Consider the following 21,957-nt stretch of genomic DNA (forward strand, 5'->3'; position numbering starts at 1 on the left):
TCCTACAGAGGAATGACCCTGAGAAGGCTTCAGAGTGATCCCGTTTAACTTTGTTTTACCCATTGCTTTCCAAATTAATTTGGCCATTCAATGCCTTTCTTTTCTCCCTTCATCTAAATCTATTTCATAAAAGACACTTTTAAAAATGTTACACTAGCCTTCCTGTCCTCTAGCTTCAGACATAGTGAACTTATTGTTTCTTGAATTTCTTGGGTTTTCTGCAAAATACCATCCTCTTATTAGTACTTTTAGTTAATTTCTACCTGTTTTTATTTTAAAATTCAACTCCAGTCACCTTTTTTGGTAAGGCTTTCCAGCCACCCCACTCAGTCTAAATCAGATTTCCCTCTGCCTCAGTCCTATAGCAATCTATTCATACTTTTATCAAGGTGCTTAAAATCTGTACTGTAATAATTGATTTGCTTATATGCCTTCCCACAACAGATAGATTAAAGATCCTCAAGGGCAGGAGAGAGGTTTTCTTTGGCCTTGTAACCTTGACACTTTTGTGACTGGCTGTTTCAAAAATTCTTCAAATGGATTATCATGCTTATTAGCATATAAATCTAGAATCCTTACCTTTGGCTGTAAAATCTGGCATTATATAGCTCCTACCTACTCCTTAAACTTCATCTTAGTCTACCATTTCCCTCACTCTGCATTGACTCACAATGCCATCCTTCATTTTCTCCAAAGGATCAAAACACCTTCCCATCTTAGTGTCTGAAAACTGCACCTAGCTGTTACCTATCCTGAAAATCTTGGTTTGATCATCACACCCTATGAAAGCCTTCTTCTTTGATCCTCCAGGAGAAGGAAAGTCTTCTAAATCTTCTGTCATACACTGTCATAACAACTCATATTACCTCTTTATGAAACAGGTTGAGGATCCTTTATCCAAAAGGCACAGGACCAGTGCGACTGGGTTTTGAAAAATTAATTTTAGAATATTTGCATATACATGAGATATCTGAGAGATGGAACTCAAGTCTAAATGTAAAATTATTGTTTCATATACATCTTTCCACATAGCATGAAGGAAATTTTATGCAATATTTTTAGTGCACTTGTATTTTGACTGCAACCTGTGGAATTTTTTACTTGTGGCATCTTGTTGGTCCTCTAAAAGTTTTAGACACTGGAGCATTTCAGATTAGATTTTTGGATTAGGGAACTGTACTTCTCATAATTTTTCTGAAAGATTTTTGGTGGAGGAGATTATAATTAAGCTGAATTTCATATGGACCTTTATAAATGCTTCCTGAAGGTAATTTTATGCAATGTATAAAATAATTTTGTGCATGAAACAAAGTTTCTTAGTGAGGAGTTTTCCATTTGTCATGTCATGTCAGCACGCAAAACATTTTAAATTTGCAGTATTTCAAATTTGGGATTTTCAGATTAGGGATGCTTAGCCTATATGTATTATAAGTTTAATCGTTGTTTAACATTTCTTTGTCTTTGTCTCTAGCATGTTTTCCAAGGGCTCAGATCATATTTGTACCTGGAAACTGGCAGATATTCAATGAATATTTTGAAAAGAATAAGTACTAGTATATATGACGTGCCTCTTTATTTAATGTCTCCCTATTTATCTATTGTGCCATTCCTAAAATGTTCTTATGGCCTCTATTAGATACACCATATTTATCTTATAAATCACTAATAGCCTGACTTAATAATTTTATTCATATAGCTACTGCTTCTTGAGGAAATATACCTGGTAATCCTGTGTGGCACATAGCTTATACTCAACAGATATCTGTGGATAAAATTTCTAAAAGAAAATAAAAAATCTATAGCAAGTGCTCTTATTTATTATAGGTTATAAAATTCCCAGAAGGCAGTAACCATTTAACATCTTTCTCCCTTTACTTCTCAAAGTGTATTTTAAAACTGGTTTTAAAATGATTAAAAAGTTCAATTCTTATTATGTCTCATAGATGCTTTTTTTTTTTTTTTCGTCCTGGGGATTGAATAAACCCAGAGGTATTTTACCACTGAGCTACATCCCCAACACTTTTAATTTTTTATTTTGAGACAGGGTCTCCCTAATTTGCTTAGGGCCTTAAAAGTTGCTGAGACTGGCTTCAAACTTGCGATCCTTCTGCCTCTGCCTCCCAAGTCACTAGGATTATAGACATGCGCCACAGTGCCTGGTTTCTTTTTGTATCTTAAAGATCTTCCACTTTATCCAGCTAGATGATAAGATTTTTGGACTTTTTTACATGTACATACACAGTCAGTTATAAAATCTCCTGTCTTTGAAATTCAAAATAATATTAAGTCAAACTGAAATCTAAATTTTGATAAGATTTCACTCTTTTCTAATTTTTAAGTAGTTCTGAAATTTCCAAATAGACAAATTTCCACCTTTCTTTAAAAAAATTTTTAATTTTCTTTTATTCTATGCTTTATACTTCTCCCTTGGTCCCTAAGATTCATAATCCTAACAATTAAGAAGTTCTTTTTAGCTTCTACCTTGAGAATACACAACTGCTCTTTCATAATTTCTTTCTAAAGAAAATGCAGACTAGCCAATGATTATCCTTCTACCATATCATCATATACTGCTCAGTTCCTTTTGTAGTATTATTCTCAAATTCATTAGAAATACATATCCTAGCTCTATTCTTCAAGAGTTTTATCAGACTATTACTTGTCTTCCCTGACAGAGAAGTCATTATGAACAACCCAGAACAAAAGATATTTCACTACTCTTCAGGTTCCCCATCACAAAATATAGAAATAATGCCTGACAACTACGTCTCACATGACAAATAGAAAAAAAAATTAACTATACCCATAATAGAATGTTTATGTTAAATAATAAAAAATAATTAAGATCACCACCAAAACCTCCGAGTCAAAAGACAAAACCCAAAATTAAGATCTATTTTCAAAAATTTATTTGTAATTGGGGAAAAGACTTCACACCTACTGCTTTATCTCCTAATTCAAAACAGAGCCCCCGCAAAGCAAAGAGTAACCTAACATACCTCCTCTTCTCCCTGGCTTCCACAGAGGAGTCTGTTCCAGTAGAGGAGAGCACAGTGGCAGCTGTGACCCCATTGGCAGTGCTAGGTGGAGGACGATTGGTTATCACACAGAGCGGGGTGCTACAAGAGACACTCTCTGCTGTCTTCTCTGTTGTAGAGTCAGCCTGGGATTTGTAAGGAGTCCTGAAATCAAAAGAGACATGAGCAGGAGAATGGTCAGCTTGCAATACCATAAAGCACTGGCTCAGAGACAGGAAGGTTAGAGAGGGCTAACTAGAGAATCTTTTACTCAGATTTTGTTTATTGATTTGTTAATTCTGAGCTCTTAAATCTTAGAACAGTGTAATTACATGTTTAGTTGGACATCCTCTGCCTGAGGACTCACACTTAATTTTATTATTATTATTTTTTTGTCTGAGATCAAAAAACAAAAACAAAAATTAGCTATATGGTACCAAGCAAGATAGTGACATATGCAAGAGTGCTTTAAATGACTCCTCATTACCATCTGGCCTCCCTCCACACATGCACACAGAGACAGTGTCTTGCTATACAGGAGAAAGACACTAAAGTCACTTACGATATTAGTTTCCACCTGTCCCTCAATTCTTGGCAGTGGGAGTCTTTGTGGTAGTCCTCAGTCTAGATTTGATGACCATCTTCTTGAATTATCCATTTGAAAAATACTCTACAACCTCAGTATGTTTAGTTCTCCCTCACCTAGTTCAGCAACTGCAGTCTCTTTTCATTTAACAAAATGCCTAATTGTCTGTATTCGTAACTGCACAAGGGAGAAATTAAAACAAAAACCGAATAGGAATTCTGTATGTAACCTTAGCTACAGACTTTTCAACAGCAAGCTGTATAATTAAACTCATTTATGTGAAAACAAGATCTTTGTTTCTTAACAAAGAGTTAGGAGCAACCATTGGCTCTCCACCCAAAAAGCTATCATTTGTGATGTCACAGCTTGTTGCTGGGGTAACAGAGATCCAAAATTGATACAGAGATGGCAAAAGCAATGAAAAGCATGAATGTTAAAAATCTGTTTTTCACCCACTCACAATTATTACCAGAAATGTTTATAAGTAGCTATAAGTTCACTTCCAAATAATCAATTATTAGAATAAGCTTAAAAGAAATAATTGGATAAGAATCTATTATGGTACTTAGATACAAATGTAAAAATAGAATACTTTTAAAGATGGAAGTGGTATCTAAAAAATATAAGCTACTTTTTCAGAAGCTTAATTTTTTATTCATTTTCTAATTTGAAAAATTAAAGGTAAATAATTCCCCAAACTTATTAATCTATAGGGAGTACTAATAAAATTAAAAACACATTTATGAAAAATTATAGGCATGGCAGCACACATCTATAGTCCTAGCTATTTGGGAGACTAGCTACCTGTAGTTCAGGAGGTCAAGGCCAGTCTGGGCAACACAGTGAGAACCCGTTTCAAAACACAAACAAACAAACAACAATAAAAACCCATTAGGTAAGGTTTTTCATACCTTACCTAAGGTTTTTTTTGTTTTGTTTTTGTTTTTAGGTTAATAACATATTTTGTTCTCTGCATTTCTTAAGCTATTGAAATTTCAGAGATTTAATTTTATTAAATCATACAACAGGATTTTTACTATTATTTTGAAATGTGATATAATTTCACAAGTAGATAAGAGACTAGGAAAAACTCTAGAGCAGGAATCAAAGTTGGTACAATGGAGTAGGATAAATATAGGCTTTGGGTTTAAGGTAATTTACTGTCTGATCTCTTCTTCATCTATAAAATAGGAATAATGATATCTTTACATGCAGGATTCTTGTGATAACTAAACAATGCTGCAGAACTCCTAAAATAGTACCTGGAATAAAATATAAATTCACTGGAACCAAACAGCGACAAAATGGATAAGAGCTTTGAAATGGTCAAATCTGCGTTCAAATCCTGCTCAGGTCCTCACTAGCTGTGTGATGGTGGGCAGATGACTAAGCTTTTGGTCTCCGTTTCCTCATCTATAACATAATATTTAATCAACCGTGAAGCTCTTTTTTGCCATATTTTTTATTGGTGCATTATTTTAATTGTATATAATGGTAGGAGGTATTGTTACATATTAATACATGCACACTACAAAACAATATAATTTGTCAAATAGCATATATACTGGGGAGCTCTTTATGAAACTATAAATAATATATGTGTACTTAAGATGGCTAGTTGCCTAAGCCATATCCATTGTTCATTACTAACAGAACCCCTGTATCACTGAGGGCAGCAATGTACCTATTAAACATCTACATCTACCAATGTACCTATTAAAGCCTCCCTATAAACTGGAGATATCCAAGGAGATATAAACAGAAAACTAGTAGTTCTGAGAAAGTTTTCGGTTCAGAGGCACTCCATCCCTGCTGCTTCCCTCTTTCCTTCTGCTTCCTCCCTTCATTGCAGCCATAATGGCTAGAGCCCCAGCAGTTATTTTGTTTATTGAGTCAATCCATGGAAATAGATGCCATGATGTAAAGATTACAGAGTAGAAACACTGAAAAAAATCTGGATCCTTTAATGACTTTAGAGCTATTAGGTTAGCCCTGACTATTTCTGTGCTTCCTACAAGAAAAGGATATAAACCTTTATCTTATTTAAGGCACTGTTATATGTGAGTAAAGCAAATCTCAATATAATCTGTGTATAGTAACTGAGCCAATGCCTGTCACATAATAAGGTTCAAAAATGATGTCTATATTTACCTTTCCCCAATGTCAGTTCTTAATAGTTAATCAAGTAACCTATCTGTGTTTTGGCTTCTTCATCTATGATGATAATAATTACCATATCTGTATAGTTGGATAATTATGGGGATCCAATAAATTTCCACATAGTTATACAGTATTATTTTTATTAATCAGTCATAAGCCTGTCCCTCCTTATAAATAACTGGATTATTATGAGAACCTAATGAATTTCTACATAATTATACCGTACTATAATAACCCATCATGATCTTATCCTTTCTGGTCAAATTAATAATCACTACTTGTTTTCAGGAAAGAAATCTAGTAAACTGACAAGTATCAATAATCACCACTCTAACTGGTGTTCTTGCAACATGTCTTCATTAATAATTTTACATTTTCTTTTGTGTCACCCATAGGGACAAGACCCACAAAAACTATACCCCAAAAGCAAAAAGGTCTCTGACCACATGAAAAAGATTAAAGAACCATAATTAAAACAACAGCTAAAGTTCTGCCATACTTTCACAATGAAACTCTGCCCATGGAATCCCTTAGATAAACTAGAAACGAAGGAGATACTGTCCCCAAACATTTTAGACAAGCCCGAATCTCTCCTTTCCCACAGCATTCCCGGAAAAACATTCTCATTGGCTGGGAATTTTCAGAAGGCTGTAGGAGGCTTTTGGAATATCAGCTAGCTTTCCTTCTTATCTGGGTTTGTATGCCATCTTCCATCTTTCAAAACAACAAGAAACTCCCACTCATAATTACTAGAAAGTTAAAATATAAGAATATTTTAAATACTTAATTTACTGCAATAGGTATAACCATTAAATTGTACTCAGAACTGGTAAAATTGTTGAGAGATAAAAGCAATCATGTTAAGTTGATCCTTGAATCCCAAATACAATGATATATATCCTATGTTATTCAATAAGCAATGGTTAACTGGCTAAGAAAAGCCAAAACAAAAGCATCTCCATTAAGTTATGGAAATTTTCACAGGAATTCATATTTCCACCTCAGTGACAAAGTCTCTTTAGTTCAAATCTCATGTGTTTCCAGAGGCATTAACTTTGAAGAATGCAACTCAAATGGCTCCAAGAAGCCTTACCTGCCATGGTGTACAGATGCAGTAGTGTTTGCACTGATGGGTGCAGGGCAAGAAGAGGCAGGTTGCCACTGGCTGCCCCGAGAGGTAGATGAACCAATGGTAATGGGTGAGGTAGCAGGAGATGAATTGCAATTGGCTGAAATGTAGGGACTTGTGGGGTCACTACTTCTACCAAATGAAGCACTGCAAAATAGCACACAGTCACTTTCTTCAGGACATGCTGCTCACCCACCATTTCCCAGCACCACCTTCCCACATTCCCAGATTGTTCAATTGAAAGGAATATAGACCAAAGAGAGGGCATGGCAACTGGGAAATGGAGTGCTCAACTCCAGCTGGAGCTGGGACACTGGCAGCAAGCAGGTGATCACCAGAAAGAGTGAAGCAATCATCACTCTTTTTAGAATGATCTTTAGGTCAGTCATCCAAAAGAGTGAAGGAATGTGAAGGAGGAGAGATGATATTTAGCAAGGAAAAGCCAGAAAGTAGAATATATGACAAGAGTAGAAGCTCAGAAAGGGTAACAATAGGAAACAGAATAACTCTATTAGAAAAAATAAGTCCCAACCAACCCAAGTCAAAAAAGTCATGCAACCCCAAATGTCTACCTGATATAGAAGCAGCACTGCAAAGCCAAAGTAAGATGAGGGAATTTGGAGAGGTTTTCAAATTTTAAAATAAAAAAGTGGACAGGAGTAAAGAAATTCTGAAAAAATGCCTTTGAGAACTGCAGTTATTTAATTTAAAGCCAAAATGCCTTTGGAAGGATTTGAAGTTTGAAGTCTAGAAAGTAATGTTGTATGGGAAACAAAAGGCAACTTTTCTTGGTTTCTAGTGAAGATAGGTAAGAACCATCTCAATTGCAGCAAAAAGTTACTTGGGTTAGAATTTTAAAAAAATACTTCCTAACTATAATAGTAATGACACACTTGAGGGGGTGATTAAAAAGGGCTATGCAGCCTTCTCTGGAAAAGAGGCTTTTTTGTTGGGTCCCATCCAAATGGATTCCTGCCTACATACAGACAAGAGATGACATAGAAAAGAAAAGTATACCAAGGCCTGGCACATCCAGGGAACGATAAATTCCTGTTTTTCTTTTCTGTTGAAAATGGTGATGGCACAGAATTCTTTCTTCTTGAAAAGATCATAAGAGAAGATTTTATAAAATCAAAAGGTGCCTTAGGGTTACAGAAGATATGCTTTGGAAATCCAAGGTGTGAAGCAAGTTGTACATCTTTTCTCAAAAAGTACTCTCATAATTAAGCACATTTTCCACTCTAAATAGAAGCAGCACTTTCCTTTCTGTTCACTGTAACCTGCCAGACTACATCTATCAAACCAAATGCCACTCAACCCATTTGCTAATGATATGGATCAAGGAAATCAGCAACCTCGGCACAAAATAACTCCATGCCTGAAAACAAAATAGCAGCTTTGTCCCCTTTCTATCTCTAGAACATTATCTTCTGAGAAAAGTTTTCTTGAATTTGATTTCAACTGTGAGGAATAATATCCTATCTAGGTGAATGAAGTCCTTTGCCATTAATACAAATAGCTGATAACCTCACATAGACAGAAACACTTAGTATATACAATAAAGAATCAGTGAAATCACTGACCTGTGCCTGTACAGTTTCAAAATTGAACCCTTTCGATTTTGGCTATATCTGTAGAATTAAAGCAGTGGTTGTTTCTTTTATAGCTTATTATTTCCTGGGTTCTGACATTAACTATTTGACAAATCTTCCTGCCAAACGGAAATAAGTTTTGATCCCAAACAGCTAATCTGCCCATATAGTCTATGGCCAAAGCCTGTTTCTAAGGTAACCAACCAGCCATCTAGGAAACCTAATGAAGGCATGAAGAGGCAGTTGGAGGGGTTAAGTGGAAGTGAAGAAAGAATTCAAAGTAAGCAGTGAAAAACAGATTCTTCCACATCAGCAGCAAAGTTCAAATTAAAAAATTAATTAAATATATCTTATAGCTAGCTTAATGGTTCTGGCAAAGGTGCTTTGCTTGCTGGCTAATACGTGGCAAAGAAAATAATTGCAGAAAAGGGAATAGAGATGAGAAAAAAGAAGGAAACCCATGTACCTTCTCTGCACCAAACTTGCGAGTTTCACATCTTGATGGATCTGAGGGCCATTAAAGTCATAAAAAAAAAAAAAACTCAAGTCCCTAAATTAACAGGCTTTAACATGAAACTTCTTTAATGCAATAGAAAACTGTTCCCATTTCCCACCCTTTACCACCCTACCATGTCCCCCCCTTCCTCCCCACAAAAACATAACACGATGAAAAATACTCTAGTTTTAGAAAGAGAAAAACCAGCTGCTGGACAAGGGTGTTTTAAATTCAGTCTTGCCCAGTGATGACTAGAAGTCACTTCTGATTGAAGATTTCAATAGGACTGAGAGGACAGAGTCTAAAGTCAGATCTTTGGTAAGAATTTGGAATTAGCTTACTTTAATTTAGATATTAAGAAAACAAATTAATTTTAATTTTAAATTAGTCAAGATGTTAATCCCAAGAAATCTAAAAGCAATTTATTTGTTGATTCATTTTTGTGGTGCTAATTGGATATAAAAAGGCATGCAATTATTACCCATATTCCCATAGCCAAGTGAATGAAAATCATCTCCCAAACCCCTTGTTCCTGGTACCTTTTCAAGTAGGTTGATACATAGGTGGAAGGAGCAATTGTCTGTGGAGTTTCATTTCCCTTTGCTTCATCCTTCCACAGCTGCCGAGTATAGGAGCCACTCCTCACTAGATTAACAGCTGACTCTCTGTAGAGGCATGAAAGAAAAACAATCCAAACACTGATTCCTACCATCAGTTTTGTCCATGATACAATGCACAAGGGGAGAGAAGAGCCAACAGCAAACTGTAACATGGCTAAAGAAACAGATACATCTTTCCAGTGATTCTGTTTTATATATACCTGTTTTCTGTACAAAGGATGACTATTACTGTCTGTTTTCTTCTAACAACTTCAAAGCCAACTAATTTCAACAGGTACCAAATTCCTCATATCAAAGGTCCTTCATCCTTTTGTAAAGAGAAGTCACTTTAGTTCCTTGTTTAAAAAGCACCTTGTAATCAGTCCCCAGTAGTAGGTTACTCATAAGTTAACCAGAGAAGGGACGGGTGAAAAAGCGAAGTCTGCCACCATGGAAAAAGGTTTCTACAGAAGGAGAAAGGAAAGGAAGACTTGTTGGGAGCCTCTTTAGCATTATAAATTAGAAGGCATCAAGGAAGGGGCTGTAGTAGGATTTTGGATCCACAGACATTCCATCTTTGCTGGGTGGAGGACCATACTGTGAGAAGAAAGGTTCTAGATTAGGTTCTGCCCTGAGATGCAGGAGTACTTCAAAATCCCTGTATTGCTTTTAACTGGTGAGGAAGACTTTAAATTTTATCTACTTACAAATTATAAATTGACCAAGTAAATAATATTTTTAGTGTTTTCTATACGATAAGCAGAGTGCTAGGCACTAGAGGTCTTTAAGCAATCACACAGACATAGACTCTATCTTTATAGAGCCTGCTAAGGGAATAAAACTAACCCACAATTTGGAAGGGCCAGGGAGGATGTCCTACAAACAGTAACATCTAGATGGGCTGGGAAGCATTCTCAGCAGAAGGAACAAATAATTCATAACGTGCTAAGGACACCTACAGGAAGAAGGCAGAGGTATAATGGCCACGAGATCATTATGCCCAGAAGAGTGAAAGGAAACCATCTTCTGGTCTGTGCTATGATTACCTGTTCTCCTTTTCTTCAATGTCATTTGTGCTACTGAGCCTCCGGGATGCTAGTGAACTAAAGTAGCTTTTGTTTTCTCTTTCCTGTAAAATAAAAAAAAGCAAAGCACAAGAAAGGTACAATACTGATCCAGCATAAAACAATTTGGCTAAAAAAGCAAGAACTAATCTACCTATATAGTCTTATATCTGGTTCCACACTAATGCCATTGTGAGTGATATTAAAAAAGGTAGCTTTCAAAAGCTTATTCCTAATCACTCCATTAAAATCTCATAGGCAGTGAAATAATTCTCATAAGAAAAGTAAGGATAGACAATGGTAGCACAAATTACACAAAGCAGTAGTCCTGCCTTTGAAAAGTCACGGAGCGGGCTAGGGTTGTGGGAGAGCACTTGCCTAGCATGTGTGAGGCACTGGGTTCAATTCTCAGCACCACATATAAATATATGAATAAAATAAAGATCCATAATGTCTAAAAAAATTTTTTTTAAAAGTCATGGAGCTCTCCTCACTATTCTTAATCAAATAAGTCTATTGAATCGCTAGCATATCTTTTCCTTAAAATGCACAAAAGATATGCTGCAGAATTAATCCAATATGCCTTTCCTCTTCAAGTATTCTCCAGAAGTACAAGACAAAACAAGAGGACTATGATTATAAGGAAGATCTGATCCACAAAAGGCTCTAAGTGAGCCCTATAAAATCTGGAACCAAATTCGTCCCTGATGAATACATAGAGGAATTATTTATGGTGTTAGCTTGATCATATGTCTATGAATTAAAAAAATTACAAGTGTAAAAATGTTTTTTCTAAATCCTCATGTGCCTGAGCTTCATTAGGATTCAAAGCCCAGCTAAGGAACTTTGCTTCTAAACATCAAAAGAGTGAAGTTTCTGGTATTGGTTCAAAAGAACCTTTTGAGCCATATCCAATTTTCTCTGATCCTCTATTTTACTCTAGATAAGAAGGTAAGCAAGAATGAACATATAAGTCAAAAGAAGAAGCTATATTTAAAATTTATTTTCTTTTTTGACCAAGAGAATAATAGCAAGCAAATAGCAACTTGATGATACTATCAATGTGTCTGTCTCCTTCCTCAGGTGTTATAGTTCTACATTCCTCTTAGAGAATAGAAAATATTTTCATTATTCCCAGGATTGAATTTTCATGAAAGAAAACTGCTTGGAATTCTCCCACATCCTGCTGGAATTGCACCTTATCTTTGTTGTCCAGCAGAGCAGAGATCCGAGGGCTTGAAGAGGAGCGGTAGATGGAAGAGCCTCGATCCCTTAGGCCTTCTCTGGAATTGGCCACTTCACTCAGCATGTTGTGACTGCCAGTTTTTTTGAGTCCCAATCTCCATGAAGAAGGAGATTCATCTTTGGCCTCTTCTGGCTTGTTGAAAAGGCTGGAGGAGAACTATGAGGGAGGATGCAAAGAAAAGAAAAAAGCAAGGTCCTGATGAGCCTTCTGTTTGCGCCTATTTGCCCTTTCCATGCTTAACAAAGTTCAGTGAAGCAACTAAGGCAGCACCAGAGAACAAACACACAGTGGGCTGTCTGCCAATGTGCCCTCCTCACCTAGAGGACGCTTATCACCTCTCAAGGCTCTCTTTCTCCCTAAGCCAGAAATAGCCTCCAATTCTCAGCACAGTTCTCCTCCCTGACAGATTTGTTCTGAGAAATAAAAAACCATTTGCTCTCCTTAACTGACCTGGAGTAGTGATATAAAGATGAAGAGGTAGTGATACATCTTCTCTTGACTCACTGGGTAACTGAAAATAAGATATTTCACTTCTTAGGTCTCAACATGCTCATCTGTAAAATGGTGATAATGAGTTTAATTCCTCCACATGATATGTGGAGTTTGAAAACACAAGAGAGCTAATGTGTAAATATGTCTGAAGGTACTATATGTGATAAGCTGATTTAATACTAATAAAATATCAGAGGCTCCTCCACACAAATTCTAACTGCCAACTTCAAAAGAACTTATTTGATGTTGGATAGCAGTTCCAAGAATTTTAGATTTCACTGACCACAAAATTTAAAAAGAAAAACTTTAAAGGTCAAAGGTTTCTACCTTTTTTCTTTTGTCTGGAGAGAAAATCTTTCAAAACATGAACAGCTCACCATCACTGTCATTATATTAAAAAGAAGAAGGAATTTTTAATTTTAGAAAAGAAAGTTTCACGCCTGGGGCTGTAGCTCAGTGGTAGAGCACTTGCCTAACACGTGCAAGGCTCTGGGTTCCACCCCTAGCACTGCATTAAAAAAAGGAAGCTTCATAAAAAGCTTACATTATCTTTAATTATAAATCAGGGAAAATTCATAGACTAGCATTAGCCCAAAGACCAGTTTAGGGTATAATTGGTCTTTGGAACACTATCCAACAGCTCCTTCCTAGGGTCTGGGAAACTTTGCAAGGTCATCTTTACTGCTTGAAATAGTGAAAATGCAGTACAAATGTTAATGCATTCATCTCCAACTCATGCTCAGAGTTTTCTCTTCATTGTCACGTGAGTACATACATTTATATACTCCTTCCTTTTTATAAGTTACCCTAATTCTTAGGGAATCTTTCCCCCTTTCACAGTATTATTCAGCAAAGTGGAATCAGTACTGCATGTGTTTGTATTTTTAAAAATTTATTATTTTTCTTTTTGAAAATTAGGAAGTTTAGCTGAGTGCTGTGGTGCACACCTATAATCAGCAACTTGGGAAGCTGAGGCAGGAGGAACAAAAGTCCAAAACCAACCTGGGCAACCTGGTGAGAGCCTGTCTCAAAAAAGGACTGGGAATATAGCTCAGTGGGAGCGCACCCATGGGTTCAATTCCCAGTAGAGCAAAAAATTAAAAATGAAATAAAAATAAAAACATAGGAAATCTAGTCACAACTAGAAGCAGTTACAGTATGTGAGGTACAACCAAGTGATTATATTCTATTTGAAGCCTGTGTAATGATTCACAATGATGTTTCTAGGAATAAATAAGTAGCCAAGACTTGTTCTCTCATTTCCACAAGGACACCAGAAGCCCATCTTTCCAATTCATGAGGAAATCAGATCAATAAGTTAATATCTCCAAAACCACACAGTTTTTTCAACAGTTCTATTCCAAAGAATTTGGATCAATTCTTAACTTCAAAACCAATTTTGCACTTTGTAGAATGGATCATCATTCAGCTCTGTCTCACTGACTAGGAGCCTACAGATTCTTAGTTTGTGTAAAGTTGTAGCAGGAAGTGCTCCTGAAATTTCAACATGTTCTTTCTACTTCTGCCCTTTACCCATCATAAAGTATAAAGACATGAAAACAAAGTTTTAGAGAGAAGTAGAAAAAAGAGAATAGTCATCAAAGCAATTATTTTTGGATGCCAGATATCTTCCTAAACCTGTCTAAAGTTTATATATAGTTACCTTAACCTTGGATGTGAAAAAAAACAGGAAATGACTTTTTAAAAAAAATGTTTTTGGTCCCAGACTATTCTATCCTATGTTATCTTAACCCATCTGTAGCCATATTTGGTGATGGTTTTACAAAAAGTATTTTTGGCAGTGTTATGCACTGATTCTTTGTGTCCCTACAAAATTCATATATTAAAGCCCTAATCCCCAATATGTCTTATTTGGAGATGGGGCCAGTGAGTAGGTGGTAATGGTTAAACAAGGTCAACAGAGTGGGTCTCTCCTCCAACAGGGCTGGTGCCCTTATATGAAAAGGAAGAGACACCAGAGCTCCCTTTCTTTCCACCACGTTAGGACATAGCAAGAAGGTGGCCATCTTCGAGACAGAAGAGTCACATGGCTCATATACTGAATCCAGTATATTGGTCTGGGACTTCTCAGCCTTCAGAACTGTGAGGAATAAATTTCAATTGCTTACATCAACCAGTGTGGTATTTTGTTCTAGGAGAGGACTAAGGCAAAAGTATATCTTTATTTTTTTCAAGAACATATCTTTGAGTCCTTTCTAAATATGTATTATTGCAGGAGGGTGAAATATAATACCCAAATAATTCCAAAGTACTCACTCTCCTAGCAGAAGAGGCAGAGAAGGTATTCTGAGCTGGTGTTGGTATCTGCTCCATGACACTACTCTTGCTTTCAGAGTTGGAATGGTTGACCGTGGCTTCTGGCTTTTTATCTGTTATTTAAGATAAGAGAAGTAACAAGTCCAAGTATGAAAACCATACCTTTGTGTGTCTATGTTCTTTTCTGCTAACAGAAAAGGCTTGTTATCAGAACACATTTTAGGGCCATGTAATATTAAACTCAAACTAAGATGAACTCTCCAGCCACTGTGGGCAGAAGAAAATAAACTCAACAGTATTCCCATCTTGTATCTTTGGCAGTGTTATGCACTGATTCTTTATGTAAGCTCCAACTCTAATTTCCAGATGAAAAGTGAAAATTGTTTCTACATTATCAGTAAAATCATATATAGAATTCATTAGTTACTACTTGGGAAGAATATGTGTTTGGGGGTTGCTTGGCAGGGAAAAAAACAAAAAGTGCAAGATAGACTTTGTTTTCTAGGTAATTATAATCAAAAGAGATAAGACTCTTTACAACGATAATAACACAACGTCATATAAAATTCAGGTACTAAAGTGGTTGATTCAGATCAACAAGTGCTAGAGAATTTCAGAGGAGGCAGATCCTCTGAGGGAAGAAACAGGGAAAATTGCTACATTAGTCAGGGTTCTCTAGAACAGAACCACAGAGGAAGCTGGAAGACAGTACCGACTGACAGGTGGAAGAGGAAGAAGGGGCATGAGTAATGGCTCAGAAATCAAAAGAAATACATCTGATGGTCAGCAAAATGGCCAGCCTACTTTAAATAGTGGGAATTCCTATGGTTACAATAGGAAATAAAGGTAAAAAGGGATTGGAGGGTGAGCTACAGAATAATATTATTGCTGAACTCACATAATATAAATGAGTGGTCCATATCGGTAGGGTTATCAATCAGAAAGCTTGTCTTTTTATTGCTACAAACTAAATAACTACCACTGTGCCTATGTCTAGTGAATTATGCACTGATTCTGATTTATGTGCTCTGGAAACAACCCCAAGAGTAACCTACTCATGAATTATGTGACAATTTTAAGCTATATCCTAACTGTGTGATACTAGAAAAGTTTACTTATATTTAAATCTCTATTTTCTCACTGAGTCTTACCTTGTGGGAATTATGATAAAGATTAGAGATTATGTTCTAAAACTGCATAGCTCATTGTCTGGCCATAGTAAATCCCTCATTTTTAAAAAAAATAATGTTATTTTTTTGAATTATTGTGAATATTCAAGGCATTCTTTAAATACTATCTGAGTATCTGTAGCCCTGAGAAATCCAGCTTACTAGCCAAATGTGACAGACTGTTACTGTAATAGCTCCCAACAAATCATGTCTCCGCGAATCCATACCCTTGTGCAAATCATGTCTCCATGAATCCATACCGTTTCTACATTGACTCTGGGCTTAGCCAGGTGATTTGCTATGGCCATGGGAACATTAGCAAATGTGACAAAAGTTAAGTTTGAAAAGTGCCTATACACTGAGCTTTAGCCTTTGACTGCTTTTTGAAGCATCTGCCACATGAAGAAGGAGAAGCTAAGTTGCTTGAAGATAGGAGTCACATGGCTCATTTGCACTAAACATCCTGCCATCTAGGACCTCATCCCTTTAGATGACTCATCAATTGACTATACAAACATGAGTGAACCTAGCATTACCATGAGGAGACACAAATCATACAGCTGAGCCCTTCTGAAATTGCCAATCTGTTGAATTTGGTACACATAAGGTATTACTGTTTTAAGCCACTAAGTTTGGGGATAGTTTTTACTCAGCAATAAATAATTGATTCACAAAATATTTAAGTCAAATAAATAAAAGGGGAAAAAGAAAAACTCTAATCAAAATGCTTATGTTCACCTCAAAATAAAATTAATATCTTTACTACAACATAAGACACATGAAAAATATCATATTAAAAAGTTGTATCTGTGGGTCTTTAAAATTAGGATAAATGCATTCAACAAGTATTAGTTTAGTACCACACAGGCAATATTTGGAAAGGTTTTGGTATAATGCACTTCCTTGCATTTTCCCCACATATTTACTGAGCACCTTAATAGAAGGCCATGTGCTAGGAACTATGGTACATAGCAAGTGGATCAAGACACATTACTTTCAAGTGCTTCCAAAGCTTGCTGGTGGGGGAAGAGCAGAAAGGAAGAGCAACAAACCAAATAATTCAAATATTAAACATCAGGAAAAAAGTAATACACCAGACATTCAAACAATAGCTACAGGAATCAGGGGAGGGAAGAAAACCATATATTTATATGGTAGGGATCCATAAAGAAAAAGTTGATTGGAGCTGGGATTTGGGACCTGAGTGAAATTTCAGTTGGCAGAGAACTGCAGAAATGAGTAGGGAAGCTTGCTAGAACCATCTGGCTTCTGCCCACACCAGGCTACTGAAACTGCTCTCTAGGATTACTAGTGACTTCCTAATTGCTGTGTCATCCTTCAGTTCTCCCTTCTCACTACAGCCCTGGTTTCTGAGGTAGAATGATGCATCCTGGTTTTCCTCAATCTCTCTGGTCACACCTTCTTTGCCTCCTTCAGAGATTCTATTTCACTTCCTTCCACTTCACATCCTAAGCACAGTATGTCAAGATTCTTTTTTGTACCTCTTTTCTCTAAAGTCTCTTCCTTAGGGATCTCATCCTTTTCTAATTTCATCTTTCACTTCTGTGCAGATAATTTGCACTGGTCCCTTACTTCTCTGAGGAGCTCCAGATCAAAACTATATGTGCTATCTATGAAACCTAATTCACCTAACCTCCTATGGTGTCAATTTCTCAATCTAAAAAGTGGTGATAATGATATATACCCCAGAGTGTGATTATGAGGATTAAATAAAAACGTTTAAATGTGTGTTGCAAAGTAAAATGCACTGCAGATGTAAAGTTTTATTACAATTCCCTGAACTAAACATAATCTTTCTTACTAGTGAATACCAGTGATTGGATTAATCTCTCTCACATGGCATGTATTTTACTCATGTATATATGCCTTTCTATTCCCCTAACTAGACATATTCAACAAAAAACATTTAATGAATGTGAGTGCCTGCCATGTGCCAGGCATTGTGCTGAGACCTGGGGGCATAATAATAAACCCAGTGTTCCCAGCCAAAACAATGAGTGCTAGAAGAGAATTAAGAACATGGTGGTAGAGGGATACAAACAGGGGAGCAATACTGTTGGGTGGGAGAACAGAAAAGGGGTCTATTCTTTGCAGATTTCAGTTATCAGAAAAACCTAAAATATCACCATTTGAATCTGCTAGATCCTAAAGCTCCTAACAGAACTCACTAAACAAGCATCTGAAGGCCTGAAATAAATTTTAAAATACAAATAAACATTCAACAGCAGGAGAGATCACAGCATGTTTAAAGAAATCGAGCAATATGGTCTGACTACAATATGTCCTTGCCTGTGTGTAGCACTGGAAAGGTCAGCTGGAGATAGATTATGAAAGGCCTTGACAGCCAGGCTACAGAGTTTGGGACTTAGTCCGTAGGCAAAGGTGGAGTGAGGAGGTAGTTCTAGGTTTTGAATTAGGTACACAATAGTTATAAGGGTGTTGTAGGTATTTTACTCCAACAGCAGTGTGGAAGTGGGCTGCAGGGAATGAGATCTGGGGTAGTGGTACAAATCACAAGCAATGCCAGGAGTTCAAGCAGCTCCCAGGAGTTCAAGCAGCTCCCTCCCATTTTTTTTAATACCTTGGTAGATATAGCATAGAGCAAACCCAATATTAATTCTGGGTAACATCTGAAAACTTGGCAATATGCCAATGCTCAATAGCTAATACAAAGGACAAAAAGAAACGCATTTATATATCTTTTTAAGTACTGACACTGCATTTCCAGAGCAAGCTACACCTGATTAATAATAGAAATCCAAGTCTCAATGAATATAAGGTCATCTCCTATACTGCAAACCTAGCTGGTGTCTGTCTTCTCTATGGCACTGATGGACTCTAACCTCTGGTGACATTCAGTGAGCCTCAGATTGAAACATGAAGACAGGTGATATTCTCCCATGATTGACAGAAACCATATCAGGAAAGCCAGACATCATCAGAAGCTTGGGCCAAGACAACACAGTAAGTTAAATATCTTCATTATAGGTAGTCCAGCTACAATAGAATTCAGAGGAAAATACAGATTTCATTATAAACTTAATGGGTGGCCTCTTCCCCTCTAACTTGGTTTTCAAGCTGGAAATGTCATCTTTTTTCATGAACTCAAATCTGGAGGGATAATGTGCCAATGAATGCAGGGCATATGTGCAATTAAAATCTTAGCTTACCATTTCTTTCCAATTATCTATGAGAACTATTATTTGCAGCTGAATTTCTATTCAGTAAAATCCAGCTTATTATTTCTCAATGATTGCCGGCCTTTACAAAACCAAACCTATAGGCTATTTTATAGCTTAATGATCTGACCATGTTCAGCACCTCATTCTCATTTTTAGGGCTCCTGTCTTGTCAATAATAAACTTAAGAATCTCCATATGAGATGTACAGTTAGCCTTCCATGGATTCAACTAACCATGGACTGAAAATAATTCAAGAAAAAAAATGTATACATATTGAATATGTACAGACTTTTTCCCCATCATTATTCCCTACAATACAGTGTAACAACTATTTACATAGCATTTATATTGCATTGTATATTATAAGTAACTTAGAATTATTTGAAGTACACAGGAGGGTGTGCATAGTTTATAAGCAAATACTGTGTCGTTTTAAATAAGGGACTTAAGCATCTAAGAATTTTGATTATCTACAGGGGTCCTAAAACCAATTTCCCAGAATACCTGGGAAGGACTGTACTGTTATCAATGAAAGTCATATAGGACCTGTAATCCCAATGACTCGGGTGATAGAGGCAAGAGAATCTCAAGTTTAAAGCCAACTTCAGCAACTTAGAAAAAAAAAGGAATGGAAATGTGGCTTGGTGGTTAAACACCCCTGGGTTCAATCCCGACACAAAAAGAAAAAAAAAAATGATAAAGATAAGCCAGGCATGGTGGTGCACACCTGTAATCCAAGCTATTCAGGAGGCTGAGACAGAAGGATCACAAATTCAAGGTCAGTCCTGGCAACTTAGTGAGATCCTGACTGAAAAAATGAAAGGGCAGGAGTTTAAGTTCAGTGTTAGAATGCCCCTGGGTTCAATTCCCAGTATTACCCCTCCACTAAAAAAGAATCATAAAGGTAAATATGATATTGTTCCTTTCTTAATCCTCTATTCAGGACCTGAAGGAACATTATATAATAAGGAGAAGGATGGGGGACGGTGGGTGGGGAGGGTGGTCGATTTTAGGATTCTGTTTAGGGAATCAAACTAACCTGAGAACTAAGTACAAATTTTCACCAGTTCATCAAAAGTATTTGACCCAAAGAGACATAGTGACTTTTTGGAATCTGATCTTGATGCTATTTACAAATTCAAGGTTAGGACAGCTGGCTCCCTCACACAGAATTCTCTGGGCACCTTACTACATGGCTGCATAGAAACTGGAAGATATAGTTTAACAGAGCTCACAGCTTTTATAAACAAGTTGTCACTAGCAATTTGATCTCTTTTCTTTGAAAACTAAATTTGCAGTGCCTTGAGGCCTGGCCAGCTTTCTGACAAGCAGTGGAAATGGAGGATCTTTGCATTACCTGCCTCCTTCTCAGTTTCTGACTCAGAAGCTTCATCTTCACCTTCCTCTTCCTCTGAACTAGAGCTGCTGGATTCTTTATTTTCTTCCTCCATTTCTTGGGACTTGGGTGTCTCTTCCTCATATAGCATCTTCTCTTTGCTAAATTAAAGACACAAGTTGAATGTAATTCAGAAGTAATGACAACAGGTAAAATAAAGAGAACAAATCTATAGACTATAATATATAGAGAGGCAATAGTAGAAATATATTTAGATCCTTCTTTATATCTATGTGTTCATCTGAACCCTGGAGTTTGTTTTTTTTTTTTTTTTTTCAGATTAAGGTGTAGTATTGACTCTTGAATATGACTCGAGGAGATCTGGCCTGTTCAACATACAGAAAAAAAGGAAACCATGACTTGTGATGATGGGTAGATATAAAAAAACAAAAACTAACAGATGCTTACTCACAACTTATTACATGCCAGGAATCATGCTAGGCACCAAAACAGTGGTAAACAACAGAACTTACAGTGCATTTATGGGACTAGGTGGGACTAAGAACCCTCAAGCTAGGATAGAAGAAATGCTGCATGCATGCAGTCTTCATTAATTTCTAAGTTTAAAGCACATTCACCTATTCTCAGTGTTTTTCACCTATATCAATGCCGTCTCCCTGTCCCCTAAACTTTTTAACATGTTTGAAGATGATCTGACTAAAACAAACATAGTTTCTTCATCATATAAATTCTCAGGGTCAGTCTGATATATTAGAACACAGCTTGAACCCATTCCTCAAGCCCAAGTATCTTACTTCTTAAAGAGTCCACTCTGCAACTTGCTGTTCAGGTCTGACTCAATGAGTTTATTTCGTGTCTCCTTTTCACTTCGAAGCTGAAAATTGATAAAATAGAGAAAAGGAAAAAAGTTGACTACTGGTGAAAAATCAGCAGTATTAAGAAGAACCCAATGGCACTATCATCCTGAAGAAGACAGAACCCACACTAAAGTAGGGGAAAAGAAACTGCAAAAAAGAGAAACACATCAGCTGGGTCTCCTTAGGAAAAAATGACAGAGGAAAATCCTCATCCAGATTAGACAAGAAAACAACATGGTGTTAACGCTTCAAGAAAACTTCCTGCTTCAAATACCCAAATCCCAAAAAAACCTAGCTTCTGAAGAACAAAAGGCCAGCAGCAACTTGGAAAGAATTCTATATGATCAATAAGTTGACAATAATTCTAAAGAAAACACAGGTACCAAAATGGGAAATTAGCCCTTAGAATGATATTTAGATGCATGCTCTAGACAATATGTATTCTATCCCTAGAGCCTAAAGTTATGTAGGAGACATGGGTATGAATCATTATCATAATTATAGAAATGTTATTCAGTGACAATATTATTTAGGCTCAAAAACATAACAATGTTTGGTAAAGAATTTATAGGAATCTTCTCTATGATTTTTGTAATTTCTTCGTGAATGAAAAATTATTTCAGAATAAAAAGGTTTTAAAAACCTAACTATGCAAAGTATACATCTTATATTAGGAAGACTGTTGCAGCTATATAACAGGAAAGCCACTGATT

General features: G+C 36.4%; 1 protein-coding gene across 11 annotated transcripts in view; it reads right to left on the reverse strand.

Moving 5' to 3' along the window:
• Positions 1-21,957, reverse strand: part of Ppp1r12b (protein phosphatase 1 regulatory subunit 12B) — a 198,770-nt gene that overhangs the window by 111,592 nt on the left and 65,221 nt on the right. For 7 of the 11 annotated variants that reach the window (XR_009228721.1, XR_006856058.2, XM_058585822.1 and 4 more), the window contains 8 exons: positions 21,182-21,261; positions 20,388-20,527; positions 14,659-14,771; positions 11,842-12,045; positions 10,626-10,708; positions 9,520-9,645; positions 6,857-7,039; positions 3,000-3,182 (listed from right to left, as the gene is read on the reverse strand). Coding sequence is in view for 8 of the 11 variants with exons in the window: in XM_058585822.1 (XP_058441805.1) it covers positions 3,000-3,182; positions 6,857-7,039; positions 9,520-9,645; positions 10,626-10,708; positions 11,842-12,045; positions 14,659-14,771; positions 20,388-20,527; positions 21,182-21,261 (1,112 nt within the window). In the remaining 3 variants the exon portion in view is untranslated. Of the gene's footprint in view, positions 1-2,999; positions 3,183-6,856; positions 7,040-8,950; positions 8,992-9,519; positions 9,646-10,625; positions 10,709-11,841; positions 12,046-14,658; positions 14,772-20,387; positions 20,528-21,181; positions 21,262-21,957 lie in introns of those variants that run through there. The other 4 variants (XM_058585830.1, XM_046463902.2, XM_046463917.2 and 1 more) reach the window with 3 other exon arrangements.

This window comes from Marmota monax, unplaced genomic scaffold, assembly GCF_021218885.2.
Source record: "Marmota monax isolate L192 unplaced genomic scaffold, Marmota_monax_Labrador192_F-V1.1 WCK01_AAM20220418_F8-fsc00099, whole genome shotgun sequence".
NCBI classification, from domain to species: Eukaryota; Metazoa; Chordata; class Mammalia; order Rodentia; family Sciuridae; genus Marmota; species Marmota monax.